Source organism: Truncatella angustata (genome assembly GCF_020726525.1).
Source record: "Truncatella angustata strain MPI-SDFR-AT-0073 chromosome Unknown BKA67scaffold_8, whole genome shotgun sequence".
NCBI lineage: Eukaryota > Fungi > Ascomycota > Sordariomycetes > Amphisphaeriales > Sporocadaceae > Truncatella > Truncatella angustata.
The window spans coordinates 2,093,163-2,108,321 of record NW_025763388.1 but is presented as its reverse complement, the minus strand read 5'-3'; the positions used below and the strand labels follow the sequence as shown (position 1 = coordinate 2,108,321).

Sequence of the window (15,159 nt, the reverse complement as noted above, 5' to 3'; positions counted from 1 at the left end):
TAAAAATAATCGAACTTGAGATCGCGGTCAAGACTTCCAGAAGAAAATGTCAGACGTATGTGACATTGATGAGAGCAGCCCCCTACCGAAAGTTGCTGGGTATGAAGCAGAAGTGCCTGGGTACTTAAGTTAAGTGGTGGACAGAGCTTTTCACTGCTGGGAAGTCTTTCTGGAACTGGGATTAGGATTGGGATTTGGGACTGGGACCGGGACTGGGACCATTGACTGGGCTGTGGAAACTGTGGGTTTTTTTTTCCCCTTTGGCTTTGGAAAAAAAGGGAAGTGGGCCGCTTGATGCCCCCTTCCCATTCCCCTTCCCCTTCCCTTTTCCCTTCCTTGCCTTCCACCATGATTCCCTGGCTGCAAGTGGCCCTGGTTCCAGTGGACGAGCCCCAGTTCTGTTTCAACATGCTCCCTGCGCTTCCCTGCGCTTGTCTTGCTAGCCACTGTACATAACTTAGCACTCTGTTCTCCGTCCATGTACCTTTGCCAGCACTTCTGTGTTTGTTGCTCTGGTCCAAGGTACCTCGGGATCACACTTTGCTTTACTGTCGCGTTCAAGGAAACTTTCGTTTAGCACCTACATATTACGTCAAGTCAACGTGTCATCTGGTTATTATTAAATCTTCTCAGCACGCATACCGTACTTACCGTAACTCCGCACTATCTATGTAAGCATTCTCAGCAGCAAACAAATCCCTGTGCCAATCTTTTCTCATTCTGATGTACTGCTCCATTGGTCTTGGCACCTGATGATTTCCATCAAGTCCCTTTTCACAGTGGAGCGCGCGGCAGCACCAATGCCAATGCCTGCTTGTAATGACATCCCGCGGATCAGCTCTGCCTACAAGTACGCCAATCTGGGGCGTCCTGCAGCTCCGTCAGGTACCTGAAATACCAAACACGTCCTAGCATTGTTTTAGGGCTCAGGCGCGTCCAACACCATCCGTACATACAGTAGTACCTGTGCAGCGAGCTAGAGCTTCGCCTTTGACCTGCTCAATGGTACTTATACCTTACTGCCAAGCCATGCCGGCAGTCGAGGACAGCTTTTCGCTGTTGCTGCGCTGGATGGTCTTCACCTTGGATGATCGACAAAGAACAGGCCCAGCGCCCCGGGGTACTGTTCTTGCTTGTGCAAAACAGTATGTACTAACCTAGTCACATAGGTATCCCTTCTTTGGCAATAATCGAGAACGCTCTTCACCGCATTACTGGATCGCCGGATCATCGTCATCAGCATCTGCGCCAAACTAGCAAGCACTAGCCGTAGGGCATCAGGTGTGTTCTCCGCCTCATTGTTATGCCCCGGGGCCCTACGTATTGCACTAGCTTTGGGTGTTATTGGTTCTGCTCAGCATGCCTACCTACCAAGTACCTGGCAACCCCAAAAATGGACTGCCGTTGGCCACAGCTCCCCCAGCACTGCTATTCATTGAGCTAATTGGAGCGCCTTGACCTCCTGGGTTGCATCGACAAACTCAAAACTGCATGCAAGCTTTGGGCAACCGCTCGTCAAGAAAAGCATCGACAACCACATTGAACAGCAGATGCCCTTCCTCCAACTATCAATCACCAGCAACCTCAGAAAGGCCCATTGCCAGAATACAAGATTTGCCCCGTGTGTCCCGCTGGCACAGACCAATCTCCAACGGCGGCACCGCCCATTCCGGGAGATTGCTGGTCACATCCTGGCCTCCTTCAAATTATGACGAGTGTACATTGCTTAGCACCAACATGCACAACCCTTTCGGTTTCTACTAGACTAACCATAATGATGTAAACAGTATTCACCAATACTAATGATACAGAGGCGTGTCGCGGGTTGATGCTAACGAGGCACCAACAGCAAAGGAGACTTCTAACCACAAGACTCCAGAATGTCTGTAAATAAGTAGGCAGTGAGCTTGTATCACTCTGCGGTGTCTCTATTACTCGTACAATCTCTAACCTGTAGCTTTTCTGTTGTTATTTACTCTTCATGAAATGTAACCGGGCTATTTTGGTCACTTCTCATGTTTGCTCCAGCCCAGACTGACAGAACGCGGTCTCTAACTTATATTGAGGCGTTACAAATGACGCTTGGACCGGCCCATATTCATTTTGGCGAAACGCCGCGCCAGAAATGATTTTGCCACTTCTACTGGAGCAAGTCGCTTCTCCTTTTCTCGTGCCTTGGGAAGCATTATTACCTACTGGCACAGCCATGATTGTCACAAGTTTCCATCAGATATGACGCCTGGGACGACATGGGTTCCCGACTCTAGTTTTGTTCCTGGGCCACCTTCTATCATCTTTAGTACGCTGCCGACCGTGGCTAAACTCCACGTACTTTGTTCACCGGTACTTCCCTACCATGTCTGACCCCTAAAGTATGGGCACAAGCTTTCAGCTGTCCAAGGCGTAAGTTGGGGCCGGCTCGTTGAAGGAATTTGCGGGAGTACTTCTTCGACGTTAAATGCCACGGTTTCCCTGCATTGGTGATCGTCGAGCATTCAAGGTTTTCACAAGGGGGGCTCTCCTTGCTGACATAACGACAGTGTTAAAGTGATAATATCTGATTCTGACAAGCGATACGAACACACGTTCCCATGAAGTGGTCGCCTGTGACCGAGGATTCTCTCAATCGCTCACGCTGCCAATCTACACAGTACAGAGCAAAAGAAAGAAAAATAATCCATCCACCAGCATCTAGGGGCTCCCTTCCGTGCTCCGGTCGGCTATTGCATGAAATCATCAGACAGGCCTGAAATTGGCTCTAGCCGAATCCAGCAGGTTTCTGGAAGCCTTCGAGAAGACGAGAAGCACCGAAGTTTCCATAGATGGGACACTCCACCTGCATTACAGTGTAGCCCAGGGTTCACGAGCGCGTCTTGAACAGATATAGTTCCCTTCAAGGCTTGTCCATGTTCATCTCGATCAGTATCACGCAACTTGGAGAGTAGTGCGGGTGCCGGACTTGAAGATGTCAATCATGGGTTCGTGTTAGGCGCATCTCCCGCGGCAGATCGCGGAGTTTGGTTCCCTTCAATTTCAAGGCATTTGTTGTTGTCGTGCATCAAGTTCAGAATTCTACAATCTCGGCAACGCCTAGATTAGCTGTTGGTGGTGGGCTCAGCCTTTCCCACTTCCGCTTCTTCGCAGCTTCGACAGTCCTTCTAGGCTTGGCTAAATCCGGGCTGGCTTTCAATCGTGCAAAACGTCAAGCCTGCATAGTATGCCCACTGTCAGGCTCCATTGCGGACGCTATTTGTGTGGTTGCCAGTCAAGCATGAATCGCACACAAGCAGCCTACAACTGTCGCCATGCAAATTGATAGGCTGATACCCGGCAGTGTGGTTGAAGACAGAAGCGGTCAAGTACTTTTGGTGAAACGCAGCCGATCAACAGCTCCAACTATGCTCTCACAAATGTCACAGTAAGCTGTTACTTTTACCCGCCCCGGTGCGAAAAAATAGTTACAGACTAGACTGAGCCGTCGCTTTCGGCCATCTGTAGTACAGGAGGCTTAAAATTCCCAACTTGGAACGAAGCGTCACACCGAACAACAACAGCCTGTAGGCGCGACAAATCTACATGCGCTCATGCTCGCAACAACAAGGGCTCGGATTATTCAGATTTTTAGATCTCAGCCAACCTAGAACGAGCTCGTCAGTATCATAGCCTACAGAAGCAAACGACGAAGGCGCAAACCAACGCACGCTAACCCCAGACCTCAAATAATAGTCAACCACCGGTCTGACCCTGGAGTTGTCACATCAATATTGCATTCGTTCACATGAATGGGATGCTCATAACCAGAGTTCATTGGATGTTAAGAAGCGTGGTTCTTACTCCCATACCTGCAGGCGAGCAACGAGTCATCCTGCATGTATCTGGCATTAGATCGGTCACAGATGCGAGCATCGTCCCAAAAGCCTTTTGAATGGAATGGCCCGAGATGGCTGTTTTCAGGGTCAGTCCCTCAAAGTGTGTTAGATCAAGCGGTGTTTCCAATGCTACACGTTGGTTCATGCATTAGCATCCCGGGATCTAACGCGATTGGCTTGTCGCCTCCAAGGTTGTTTCGACACCATTTCCAGTCGACCGACACCAACAAAAGCAAGGAACACCTTGCACAACTTGACAACTATCAAAGTCATTGACAAAGCCGGAAGCTGGTCAACAACTTGATCGCCATGAGGCGCGTTCATTTTACTGACAGCGGGGCTCCGGGGATTCATGGGCAAGCGTGCACGAATTTGTTTCTGGTCCCAAATAACTTTCCGCGCTAGCAATTGTCAATCTCGAACACGAGCGCGCTAGAAGCCCCGAAGAACATGTCTAGAAGACGGGAGTGGCTAGTGTGCCATGAAACATGACGATGTGCTTCAGGAGACAGAGCCACCTACTGGTCTCAGTCGCCTGACCTAAAATAGCTATTATGGCTAAGGTTACTGCAGAAGTCGCTCGACACAAGCGCACCCGCTGCAGAGGGCATTGACGTAGTCGAGCAAAGGCGACTCACATACTGGCCTACATAGTTAATCAGTAAACTAATCCAGTACCTCATGTCCAGGTATGGACAGTACGGACAGGGTTATGTTAGTTTATTTCGTTCGGTCATAGGTTGTTCTGCCACTCGGCGATCATCTTCGCTGTCTGTGCATTGATGCATGCAAGACATCTTTAATTCGCAACTGATGTACTAGCCAATATCGCGAATTAACAAACTAGACTGTACTATGCGGTCTCCTCGCTCATGGATTATTTAGCGATGGGCCACCACACGAGATATAATGCAAAACGGACGAGACTAATGAACCTGTAGTTCTTGATCTCATCGCTTACAGCCCTCAGCTCCGGTGCAATAGATTCGGCCAAGCTGACTAGCATGGTCCACATTCCACGCCTCAGAGAATCGCAACCTTGCCAACACCACAAATCTTCCATCCTGCTTCGAGAATATGTTTCAAACCCCAGCGTATTGTTACAGTTTGGGCGTTTTGGCAGTCAATGCTTCTCTTTCTACAGCGATGTCGTCAACTTGGACGTTCCATGGTGGAAAACGCAAGGTCAATTATCGATCAGGCGGTGATCGACCCTTGATCCAGGTACTCTTGACGTGGCATCAAACCAAAGTACGGATCAATGGATGATCAACGAGGTCTTGCATAGCAATGACCACCCACAGATAACAGACGACCATTATATAAGCCCAAGTAGCTATTGCAGTGGTATCACCAGATTGGGCCAGAATTGCCCCCGTCGGCAGGCAATGGTCAACGTGGTAGGCTCTGAATATTACACTCCTCGATACCAAAGCAATCCGTGCTGTCTACCCTGTGCGACCCAGGTGGCGAGACATTTGTCGACATGATCACTTTTGGAGAGCCCTCTTAAACAGCCCTTCTACTCCGATGCGGCGCTTCTAACGCTGCCAGATTCTTGTCTTATTAGCGGTACTGGGGTAAGCATTGACTGTCAAGTTGGCGGTCAAGCTGCCGGAAGACGACAAAACTCCCCGGTAGGCTCGCGCCGAACATTGCATGACACAAGTGCATCTGCTAGCCAGCGAATCAAGCCCTGCAACTCATGGTTATCCACTCCTCATCAACAGGGCACATCGCGGTATACTCTAATTCCGGATAGCACCCGCTTGCCGCGTTGTCACCAGCCACACGACTTTTCGAAAGGCTTCCTGGCTTCCAAGGCTCCCTGTTGTCATGTCATTGCTTATCGATGCCGACGCTTATTGTAATCTCGTTTAAATAGACATAAACCCTGGGACTCGGCTTACCAACATTCTGCGTGCAGCTCGCTAGCCAGAAAACGACCATAAACTCTCACAGTGAGTATACTAGCTCATGATCACAGTTGCAGCTGAGGTCTTGTTGGAGATATGTTTTCGTGCAACATGTGCGCTCCCAGCCTGTATCTCCCCTAGCCACCAGCTACCCCTGCTCCTGCATGTATCATCATCCGTTAACCTCTTTTTGTGAAAAATCTCCGGTACACGATGCTATGCAGTCGCCCTGTCTTATCGCTAACGTCCAACCGAAAGCTATCCCGTCAGCCTGGTGATGGTGGCCCTGTAACAAATCCCTCTCTCCCCCCCCCCCCCCCCCCCCCCAACGTCGCATTCTCAGGGGCTTCGTTACATCACTGACGTGCATAACCTGAAGTACCCTCGTGGCATGGCAAGGTACTATCCACCGCCCATGTCAACTTACCACCAGTACCACCTCGCCGTGGTCGATGTGTTTCCTATATAATCAAACGGGGTCTTTATACTCACCCAGTTCACCTAACACCCAGCAGATGAGACGTCGAATGGCATTATCGGCGTCACCGTCACCCTTGGTCGTGCTTATCAACTTGTGGAGTTGCCGATTCGCCATGGATTTTCGCTTGGACCTTTCTAAGATTGTTGGTATTATAGTCTATACTGCAGCATTCATTGACCGGGATGTTATCAGAGTGTCGGCTCGCTTAGCTTGTCCGAGCACAGATCAACAGCGCTTGGAATATTCGTGGACTGCAAACAGCGCTAGCACTCTATACTTTGCATCGGCTATGGCTTTGTGTCGCTTTTATGTTTGTTTATCTTATAGACAAGCGGGTCAGATCACTAGCCTTGTGTGGGTGTAATATAATCATTAACATCTAAGGCGTGGGTGATACCTGTGCCAACAAGGCACTTGTGCTATGTGCCAGCACCTCTTGTTTGACATGTGAAAGAATCAATTGAGCAACCAGTTTGCAAAAAGTTGGAGCTGCTCTGCCAAATTTGGTGCGGTCGGAAGGTTCTATTTACAATTGTCAACCATGGATTAAACAGAAGTTGTCTCGAACAACCGCCAGTCCTATCTGGCATAACACAGAATTGGTTCTTGGATTCGGTCAACCTATTTATATTCGAACATTGATAGTATTCTAAAAGCATGCATGATGTGCTGAAGGAGGTGATCATTCATTGAATAGTTGGACTATGAGGTTTGCTAGTACTTCATATCTCTAAAGTGGCAGGACTACGATAAACGGCTGCACTTCTGCTGCTCAACTAGCACTTCATGACTAACTGATTCTTTGCTTCCAATATATTCAATACTCATTTATTCGTTAATACGTGCGGCACTAGCATTCGGGGTTGTTGGTAGAGTATTGATTGACATTGTTATTTATCATCTTAGTCCTTGTGTTGCGACTTATTTGCGTTCTCGATTATTGTCTTGTCAAGATGGCAATACTATTAATCTTACCCCTTGTCCCTATCCTGCTTCTTTTCAGTTCCAAATCAATTACCAGACATGATATGTCTGTGACTGTCCTCTGTCGCTTTCCTGCTCCTGGTCGTTGATAGTAGTCTCTCACCTGTGCACGACTAAAACAATCACAACGCGACAAGGACGAAGCCTAACTAACTCAATGGCCCAGCTTGATCAAATCATCGGAGACATGCGTTGCAAAATTGACCCCTGAAAGCGGCCCGAAAGCAACCATAACCCCTATGCTACACCTGACTTCTCATCGGCCACTTTTTAGTAACAGTATACAATCACAGTAGCTCTGAAGAGCACCATCTACTCAGCGACCATAGCTGTTAGCTATCGAACGCCAAAGATTCCTAGTCAGTTGAGAATATCAGCTACGTTTCGTCGTATTTATTCAGCATAAACATCCTCACCACCGATGTGCTCGAAGACCCACACGTTGATCTTGAGACTGTATTGGAGAATTCCATCTCCATCCTGCCAACGACTAGACTGGGATTACACCTGTTACAAATATCTCGAATACGTTCTTCGAGAAAATCGATCCTTGTTGACGTGGTGGTACTTTCTGTGTGGTCTCTCTGTGGGGCTGGGAGATATTTGAGTTACTGCTCTCTAAGAGAAACGACGGTGCCAACGTACTCTACCAAGGATGTCTTGCTTGAATGAGGATATATGTGTTGGACGGGACATACAGATCGCTAGCGCCTGCGAGCAATGACATGAATGTCTGGTGCTGTTGCTGTAAGTTGTCACATTAGATAGAGCCCCTGTTCTGGAGCACGTCACTGTGCATGTCGATATTTTATTAATTGCAGGCAGAAACATCGTGTGACTCGCTTGGTGATCTTGAAGCTGCACTGCATTTTGCCCGGCAAATATTTGAATTCTTCAATGGGCTGCTAGGAAATTCTTTTCCGGAGCAACCTTTGCTCCAACGACACCAGGGCAGAGGGCAAAACCTCCTCTAAAATTCAAGAAGAAAATTCAAAATAAATCTAGACGATCAGATCGATACTTGTTCTTGATTTCAGTTCGAAGTGGTAGTAGAATAACTCCACGATACCATGGTGCCTAGAAGTCCCGCCGCCTCTGCTTTAATGGTTCACACTCCGTTATTGCTCGACCAGCGTTGGCAGCGAAGATACATGCAGAACCGGGAGTTTGTAGTTGGTGGAGAAGACGACTCTGGTAACTCGAGGCGGAGTTCAATCCCTTCTGAGCAAGGAGGGACAGCGTGCTTCAAATGAATGGGCAGTTAATTACTCTAACCTAAAGATGTCTTTGTAAGTTGCACGTCGGAGTAACCCTGTAGCTGCCGGTTCCTGCTTAATTGCCTATCACTCACCGATAAGCATGAGACGAGGGAAAGGTTGGCGCGAATGCACGGACCCCCCAGGTTCGAACACGCTCCCGCTCCATCCAATTCAAGGGCGGGTTTGCTTAGAATACTAATGCTAGTCAAAGCAAAGGCAAGCTCATTTTCGCGACTGGACATTTGATTTCTCGTGCTAGACTTGTCGCAAAGCAGATGGAAACCATCTCTAGCTGCGCACTTCCCGTCAACCCCATCAAGCATCTCGCCAGCCTCGGCCAACCCGCACCTTCACCATGGCCCCCAAGGCCGGCAAGGACGCCGACAAGGTGCATCAGATCAATCGCACTCCCGAGTACGAAGAGTTTATAAAAAAACTCGACGCCTTCCACGCGAAGCGCGGCACGGCCTTCGAACCCGAACCGCGGTTGCCCGTCAGTGGTGGGCACGTCAACGTCGACCTTCTGCAGCTGTACCAAGGCGTCATCGAGCGCGGTGGGTATGATGAGCTCTGCAGCAAGCAGAAGGCCTGGGGCCTGCTCGCCACAGACCTGGGCATGTTCGCCGACGACAACAAGAACATGGGCCAGTTGTCCTTCCAGCTCAAGCAGGACTTCTACCGATACCTAGGCGCCTACTGGATACAGGATCAGTACGGAAAGGAGCCCCCACCCAAGGACATTCTCGAAGTCGTGTCCTGCGCTACCAAGTTTGGTCCCATCCTCACGCGAACCGTCGAAAGCTTCAATCTAGCCACCGGCAAGGGATCCGGCAGCGAGACGCCCGTCAAGGAGGACCGACCGCCTGAGAGCACACCGGTCACGGGCAACAGAGCATCCGGCCGTCTTCGCGAAGCGCCTCCCCAGCGCATACCTTTCCAGCCCGAGACGGGCCCAAGTCGCGCATCCCGCCACAGCTCCTCCCAGCAATCCGCAGGCCAGTCGCACACGCCCAACAACTCGCATACTCCTCACAACCAACAGCCTCATGGCCAGCCACGTTTCGAATCTCACATCCCCGTCCCCCCTCCCCCTGCATTGCGTGGAGCGTCGAGTTCATATGTTCCTCCTGCTTCCGAGAACGCGTCCAAGCTCACCGAGCTCTTCGAACCTCGTGGTCCCATAAGTGTCACCTTGCGCCCGGTACACACGCCTGGAAACAATCCAGTCGAATATGCCAAGCGACAACGCCAGCTTCGGATGGCAGCAGCCGGCATACCGGAGCCAACCCCAGGCCGCCCCCCCGTTCCCGGTGGTAAGTTCGTCTCCTGCCTGTCCTCCCACGCCCACCTGCTGACAATGACAGCTGGATCTGATGGTCCTAATATCTATACGCGTTGTCTGCAGTCTCTCCGCTCTGGAATTCCCGCCGAACAGGCCTTTGCTTTACATCACCTCGTGAAGATATCATTTGAGCGTGGTGACAAGTTCAAGTTCGAATCGTTCCTGGGTCTGGCCGAAGGGCTGATCGAGAAGGGATTGGAAATATCGAGCTTGTTTCACGATGTTGAGTGGCAGGTGGATTACACCGGTTTCGACGACGTATCTGATGAGACCGTTTTGGATGGTGTAAATGGAACACGGGACATTTTGGCGCGAATCGCGAAACTCAAGCCAAGGCAGAGGTTCGACTACCTACAGCCCGAAGAGTTCTCAGACCGCATGCTTCGAATCACAGAAGCCATTCTCACTATCCGCAACATGGTTATGCTGCAGGAGAATGCCGTCTACATGGCCGATGTCTTCCCCCTGAAGGACCTTATTTGCATCGTCCTTCAATTACCGAACCTAGAAACGCTTGTCGAGGTGAAGCATTTTGCGCTTGACATTGCCGAGCAGCTTACGCCATGGCTTGAACTTGGTTCAGAGGATCCACTATACCAGTCACTACTGGCCCAGCTCAGCTCTACAGACCGCGGCACTATTCTTACGGCATTGCGCGCCATCAGTCGAATCTCTATGGTTCTGGAAGCGACAAATAAGCTACAGAGGGTGCCCACCCCCGTCTTGCAGAATATCATAAACTGGCTTCTGCTCAACGATGAAGAGCTCATGGACGCCTGTCTCGACTTTCTCTACCAGTACACAGCGGTTGTGCCAAATGTCGAGTCTCTCCTCACGTCGGTTGACATGGAGCAAACCATTCCGCATCTGGTTCGACTCCTCGCTCACGGTGCCAAGAGAGTAAAGGAAGATTTCGTTCTCGAGCCTGAGCGAAAGATAGGCGCCTCAGAACACGTAGCGCCTCTTCCCCAGGATCTCCAAGAAAAGCTATCGGGCACAGACGAGCCACAACGCTGTTTCCACTGGCTTACCAGTCTGTTCGAAGAAGACAGCGAATCCCACATTACTCAAATCGCGATATGGCAGGCATACCAGGCATCGTTTGGTGGGCAACAACGTAATACATTGAGTGCTGCCGACTTTATAAGGAATGTCAGCCACGTTTTTACGAATGCACGTGCTCAGATCATAAGAGGCCCTGGCGAAGCCCAACGTTTCATCATCGAGGGAATTCGTGCACGCGTATTACCATTAGACTACGACACCAAAGAGGAGTATGCCCGATGCCAGTGGGGAGTTGGTGAGGCTCCATTCACTAAGAAATGCGGAGGCTTCTTTCCCGGTGGCGAAAAGTTATGGCACCATATCTTGACGACCCATCTTGAGCAGACTACGAGCGAAGATGGCAAGTTTGCGGACAAGGAGTTGGACGCATCATGTAAATGGGGCGACTGCAAAAAATATGGCCAGCCAACAAAGATGCAGCTTTCACAGCTGACTCGCCACTTGAAAACGCACATCAGCACCTCCACTAAGCGTGGTCTTACCGACGGTGCAGAGTTGCCAGCCAAGAGACAGAAGAAAACATACATTGTCCCCGCCAAGACCATGACAATCACATGGGAGAAAACGTTTACGACTCCAGACGAGAGAAACCCTCGCATCGACCGGGCTGCCGGCATTCCACTGAGTGCCGTTCTTGTTCTCCGAAACATTGCCCGCAACGTGGTCAAGACGGAATCGCAAGAGATCCTGCTGCAGAAAGAAGAGACCGGCGGCGAGGCAGGCGGGTGGAACGAGAAGCTATTCCGACCCGTGATGACGCGCTTATTCGAAGTCATGACAGAGAACACAGCTATGGTAAGCATTATTTTACGTCTAGTCGAATACTTGAGTTCTTTCTAATTGTGTCACACAGTCCGATTACATAGCCTCGCTTCTGCAGCTAGTGCAATTAGATGTTTAGGCAACCTCTAGTATGAGCGAGCAAAGCTTATGAAGTCGCCGAGATCATGCCGACTGTTGGCGCGCTTCCTGCACAGGAAGATGGAGCGTAGTCGCGAGAGGATATTGATATTGCAGCCTGACTTTTTCGGCGTTGATTTCGCAGGATGATGTCAACAGGCCATGCGGAGGAAGGATCATCCGCTAGGATACCCACAGGCGTTCAGGGTGTATAATGTAACGTATAGGAGCATGAATTAGGACTTTTCACGGACGTGCCAAAAGGAAGCGTTGCGAAGGACAGCCAGGAAGTGTAACATTATTTCAGTCAGACCGTATTGCGTGATAGAGTATCTGATAGATATGCTGAATACATTAATATTACTGAATGGCGCAACGTATTAGCATGGGGTCATGTTCTCAGTGGCCGTATTCCATCTAGTCTATATTAGGTGCATAGGATAAGCCCAGACGCCATTAGGTTAGTACTTATCTATAATTACATAGCATGTAGGCGGGAGGGCTAGGGGCATTAATTAGCCTTGATCCACTAGCATTCTGTCCAGTCAGCCAGCAAGGCCAGTGCTGTGGGATCGATACTTTTGTTTCTGAACTCTCCCCTACTGGACCGCTTGCTGCGCCAATCAGCCAGTATCTCGCCTGCGGAGCCCGACTTTTGTTCCTTTGGCCAAAGCCAAGACCAGGAAGTGACGATCTGGTCGATCGCAAGGCTGACTGTTCTTTGATTAATCCTTCTCCACGGTTTAGTTTCTCTTGCTTGCGTTGATACCGCCTCTTCCTTCCAATCTCCTCTCTGGCGTACTGCCTCGGGATGAAAGCATGAATAAGGACGGCGCAACGGCTACGGCTGTCATACAATAGTGGTAGTGAAGCGTCCGATATGAACAAGTGAAAATGAGAGAAAGTAAATGTACTGTAGTTAACGCGTTGAGCACGCACGTCCAGAGCAAGAGACTCAACTTCTCGTCGTGGTCTACAGTGGGTAACGCAAAGTACACAAACAGAACATATTAGTCTAGGCCACAAGTTCAAGCCCACAGTTCAGCAGACGCCAGTCTACGATGCACGCTGTGCAGATATTTCGGCGTATGAATCAAGACGACCAGAAATGGATGATGCGATCGATCTACCTAACATCTGTGGCAGTCGCTCACATGCGCCTGGTGAGGCTGAGGTGACATGTCGCAGAAGTCTAGATAATGGATCATAAGTAGGGGGGCCAGAGCAGATTAGGTAAGGCCTATCCAAAGTCCTGACGCCGGCGCGACGTTATTTTTAGGTCTCCAATTCAATTCAATGCTGCCTGCCTAAACGTTGGCAGCTTTTACTGGGTCTCCAGAAACGAGTATACTATGATAATTCTACGTAGCGCCAAACGGCTCTATTCCAAGGCCTGACCATAATATTTACCTAAACAGTTCGACGATGACACACTTGGCGGGAAGAAAGGATTTGACGAAGAGGCCACTAAGGTCTAGGTTAGTCAAGTTTGGGGTTGTGCTACGTAAGTGATCGGCACTTGCGATGCAGGTACATACGAGCAAAGCCGCAAACTCTAAATCCTGTGTTATTAATAAGATGGTGTTGTGTTTCTACATTTATGTTTCACGGATCCTAATGGCGTAGGCCCAGTGTATAGCGGGGCCACTCAATCATTCCCATACTGCTAGAATAGTGGCGGGACCATTTTTTATGATCCTATTCACCATTGTCTAGTTCATCCTCTTGAGATTAGCGGAGACGATCCACGCCCGATTGATGTCAGATAGGGCGAGGTAATGTCATGATGGCTTCGCCCTTCTTCGTCTATGCCATCCACCTAGTACGTCACTGGCGAAGTATCGACGTCGCGGACGGTTATGCGGACGGTTGTGCGGACGAAACTGAGAAACAAATAATGAATACAAATACCAATTGAAAGACGCTCTCTTTCAACTTATTTCCCATCATCAAACATTCAAAACAACATCTACCAAGCACAGTCATCACTTGCCCCTGAAGTCTCATCCCGAAAAGACTTCCACTACAACTCAAATCCATCCACATACAAAACAAGTCATCATGTTCTCCAACACCATCACCCTCAAGACTGCCCTGCTCGCCACTCTGGCAGCAACAGCACAAGCCGCCGCCGTCCCCCAGAGCGACAACAAGGCGGAGAAGCGGGGGATCCCCGACAACAACGCGTCGATCCTGACCTGCTTCCGGCTGAACGACGCCTCGTGCGGGATGACGGCCAGCTACACCAACGGGCAGGAGCGGCAGACGGTGAGCTACGGCAACTCGGGCACCGTGGGCTGCGCCATCTCCATGCTCAACGAGCACTCCAACGACGCCGGGTTCTGGGTCAACGTCGACATCGTCGGCAGCACCCCGGGCGGCAACATCGGCTGGAAGCCCAACGGCAACAAGATCGAGCTCGGCAAGGCCACCACCAGCAACGAGGACGCCGACTACATCACCAAGAGGTGCCAGGAGGAGTTCACCTGGGGCAACGGCAAGGTTGATACGAGCAAGAGCGGCGAAAGCTACTGGAACGAGCTGGACACGAAGCTGTATTAGAAATAGAAAAAATTTTCTTCTTCTTCTTGGCAACTACGCAAAGGAATGCGACCCGTTGCCTGTACAAGTACGGACGAGCTTCATTTCTAGTGCGAGGTTCTGGAACTGATAGACATTATTTGGAGTACGGGGTGTCACGGTACTGGGTTTCCAATACACGGTGCGAAATCGCCAGAGGGGTAGCATATTAGTAGGATTACTATTCATGGCCTGATTTATTGAATATATTTTTGAAACAAAGTACCCCCTAAAATTACCAACAAGTGCTCAACAGTCGGCGAATAGAACGAATAAAAGTATCTATTCGTGGCCGCGCCCGGTGCCCCGTTTGGTGGGCTGCTTGATCCAAGCAGTAAAGAGCTCCGAGGCCAAGTCGGACATCACGCGCACACTGCCATGCGGTAGAATGACATTCCTAGTCACTGCAGGAAATCAATTATATAGCATACAAGCTGCGGCGGCACTCCGACTAAGAGATCCCATATGTAGACGGAAGATCGAGAGTTTTCTTTTTACAGAGCTTCGGGCCAAACATCCCAAACCCGCAATGGTGGAAAACAGGACCTCTCGAGTGCTATAGCGACACAGACAGAAAAGAGCAGCAAGTAACTCATAAAAAAAGCGAACGACTTGTCAATGTTTCAATGGTAAAGAATGATCAGGAGGCATCTGTGCAGATGATCTCCTAATGGTGTCCTCAGTATTTCCGCCGTCTCACAGCCAAGGGACACGAAACAAACCTCCCTAGATCGTTGCCGACAGACAGGGGGAGTGGGGCTTG

General features: G+C 50.0%; 2 protein-coding genes across 2 annotated transcripts; both read left to right on the top strand.

Annotated features, from left to right (window-relative positions):
* Positions 1-8,690: 8,690 nt before the first annotated feature.
* On the top strand, positions 8,691-12,183 carry BKA67DRAFT_629305 (uncharacterized protein). The gene is made up of 3 exons (XM_046105576.1): positions 8,691-9,822; positions 9,874-11,711; positions 11,770-12,183. The coding sequence occupies exons 1-3, from the start codon at positions 8,865-8,867 to the stop codon at positions 11,815-11,817; spliced, it is 2,844 nt and encodes a 947-aa protein (XP_045954471.1). The 5' UTR covers positions 8,691-8,864; the 3' UTR covers positions 11,818-12,183.
* A 1,231-nt stretch (positions 12,184-13,414) lies between these two features.
* Positions 13,415-14,589, top strand: BKA67DRAFT_579046 (uncharacterized protein). Its single transcript, XM_046103740.1, has one exon. The coding sequence runs from the start codon at positions 13,878-13,880 to the stop codon at positions 14,376-14,378; it is 501 nt and encodes a 166-aa protein (XP_045954470.1). The 5' UTR covers positions 13,415-13,877; the 3' UTR covers positions 14,379-14,589.
* The last annotated feature ends 570 nt before the right edge of the window (positions 14,590-15,159 follow it).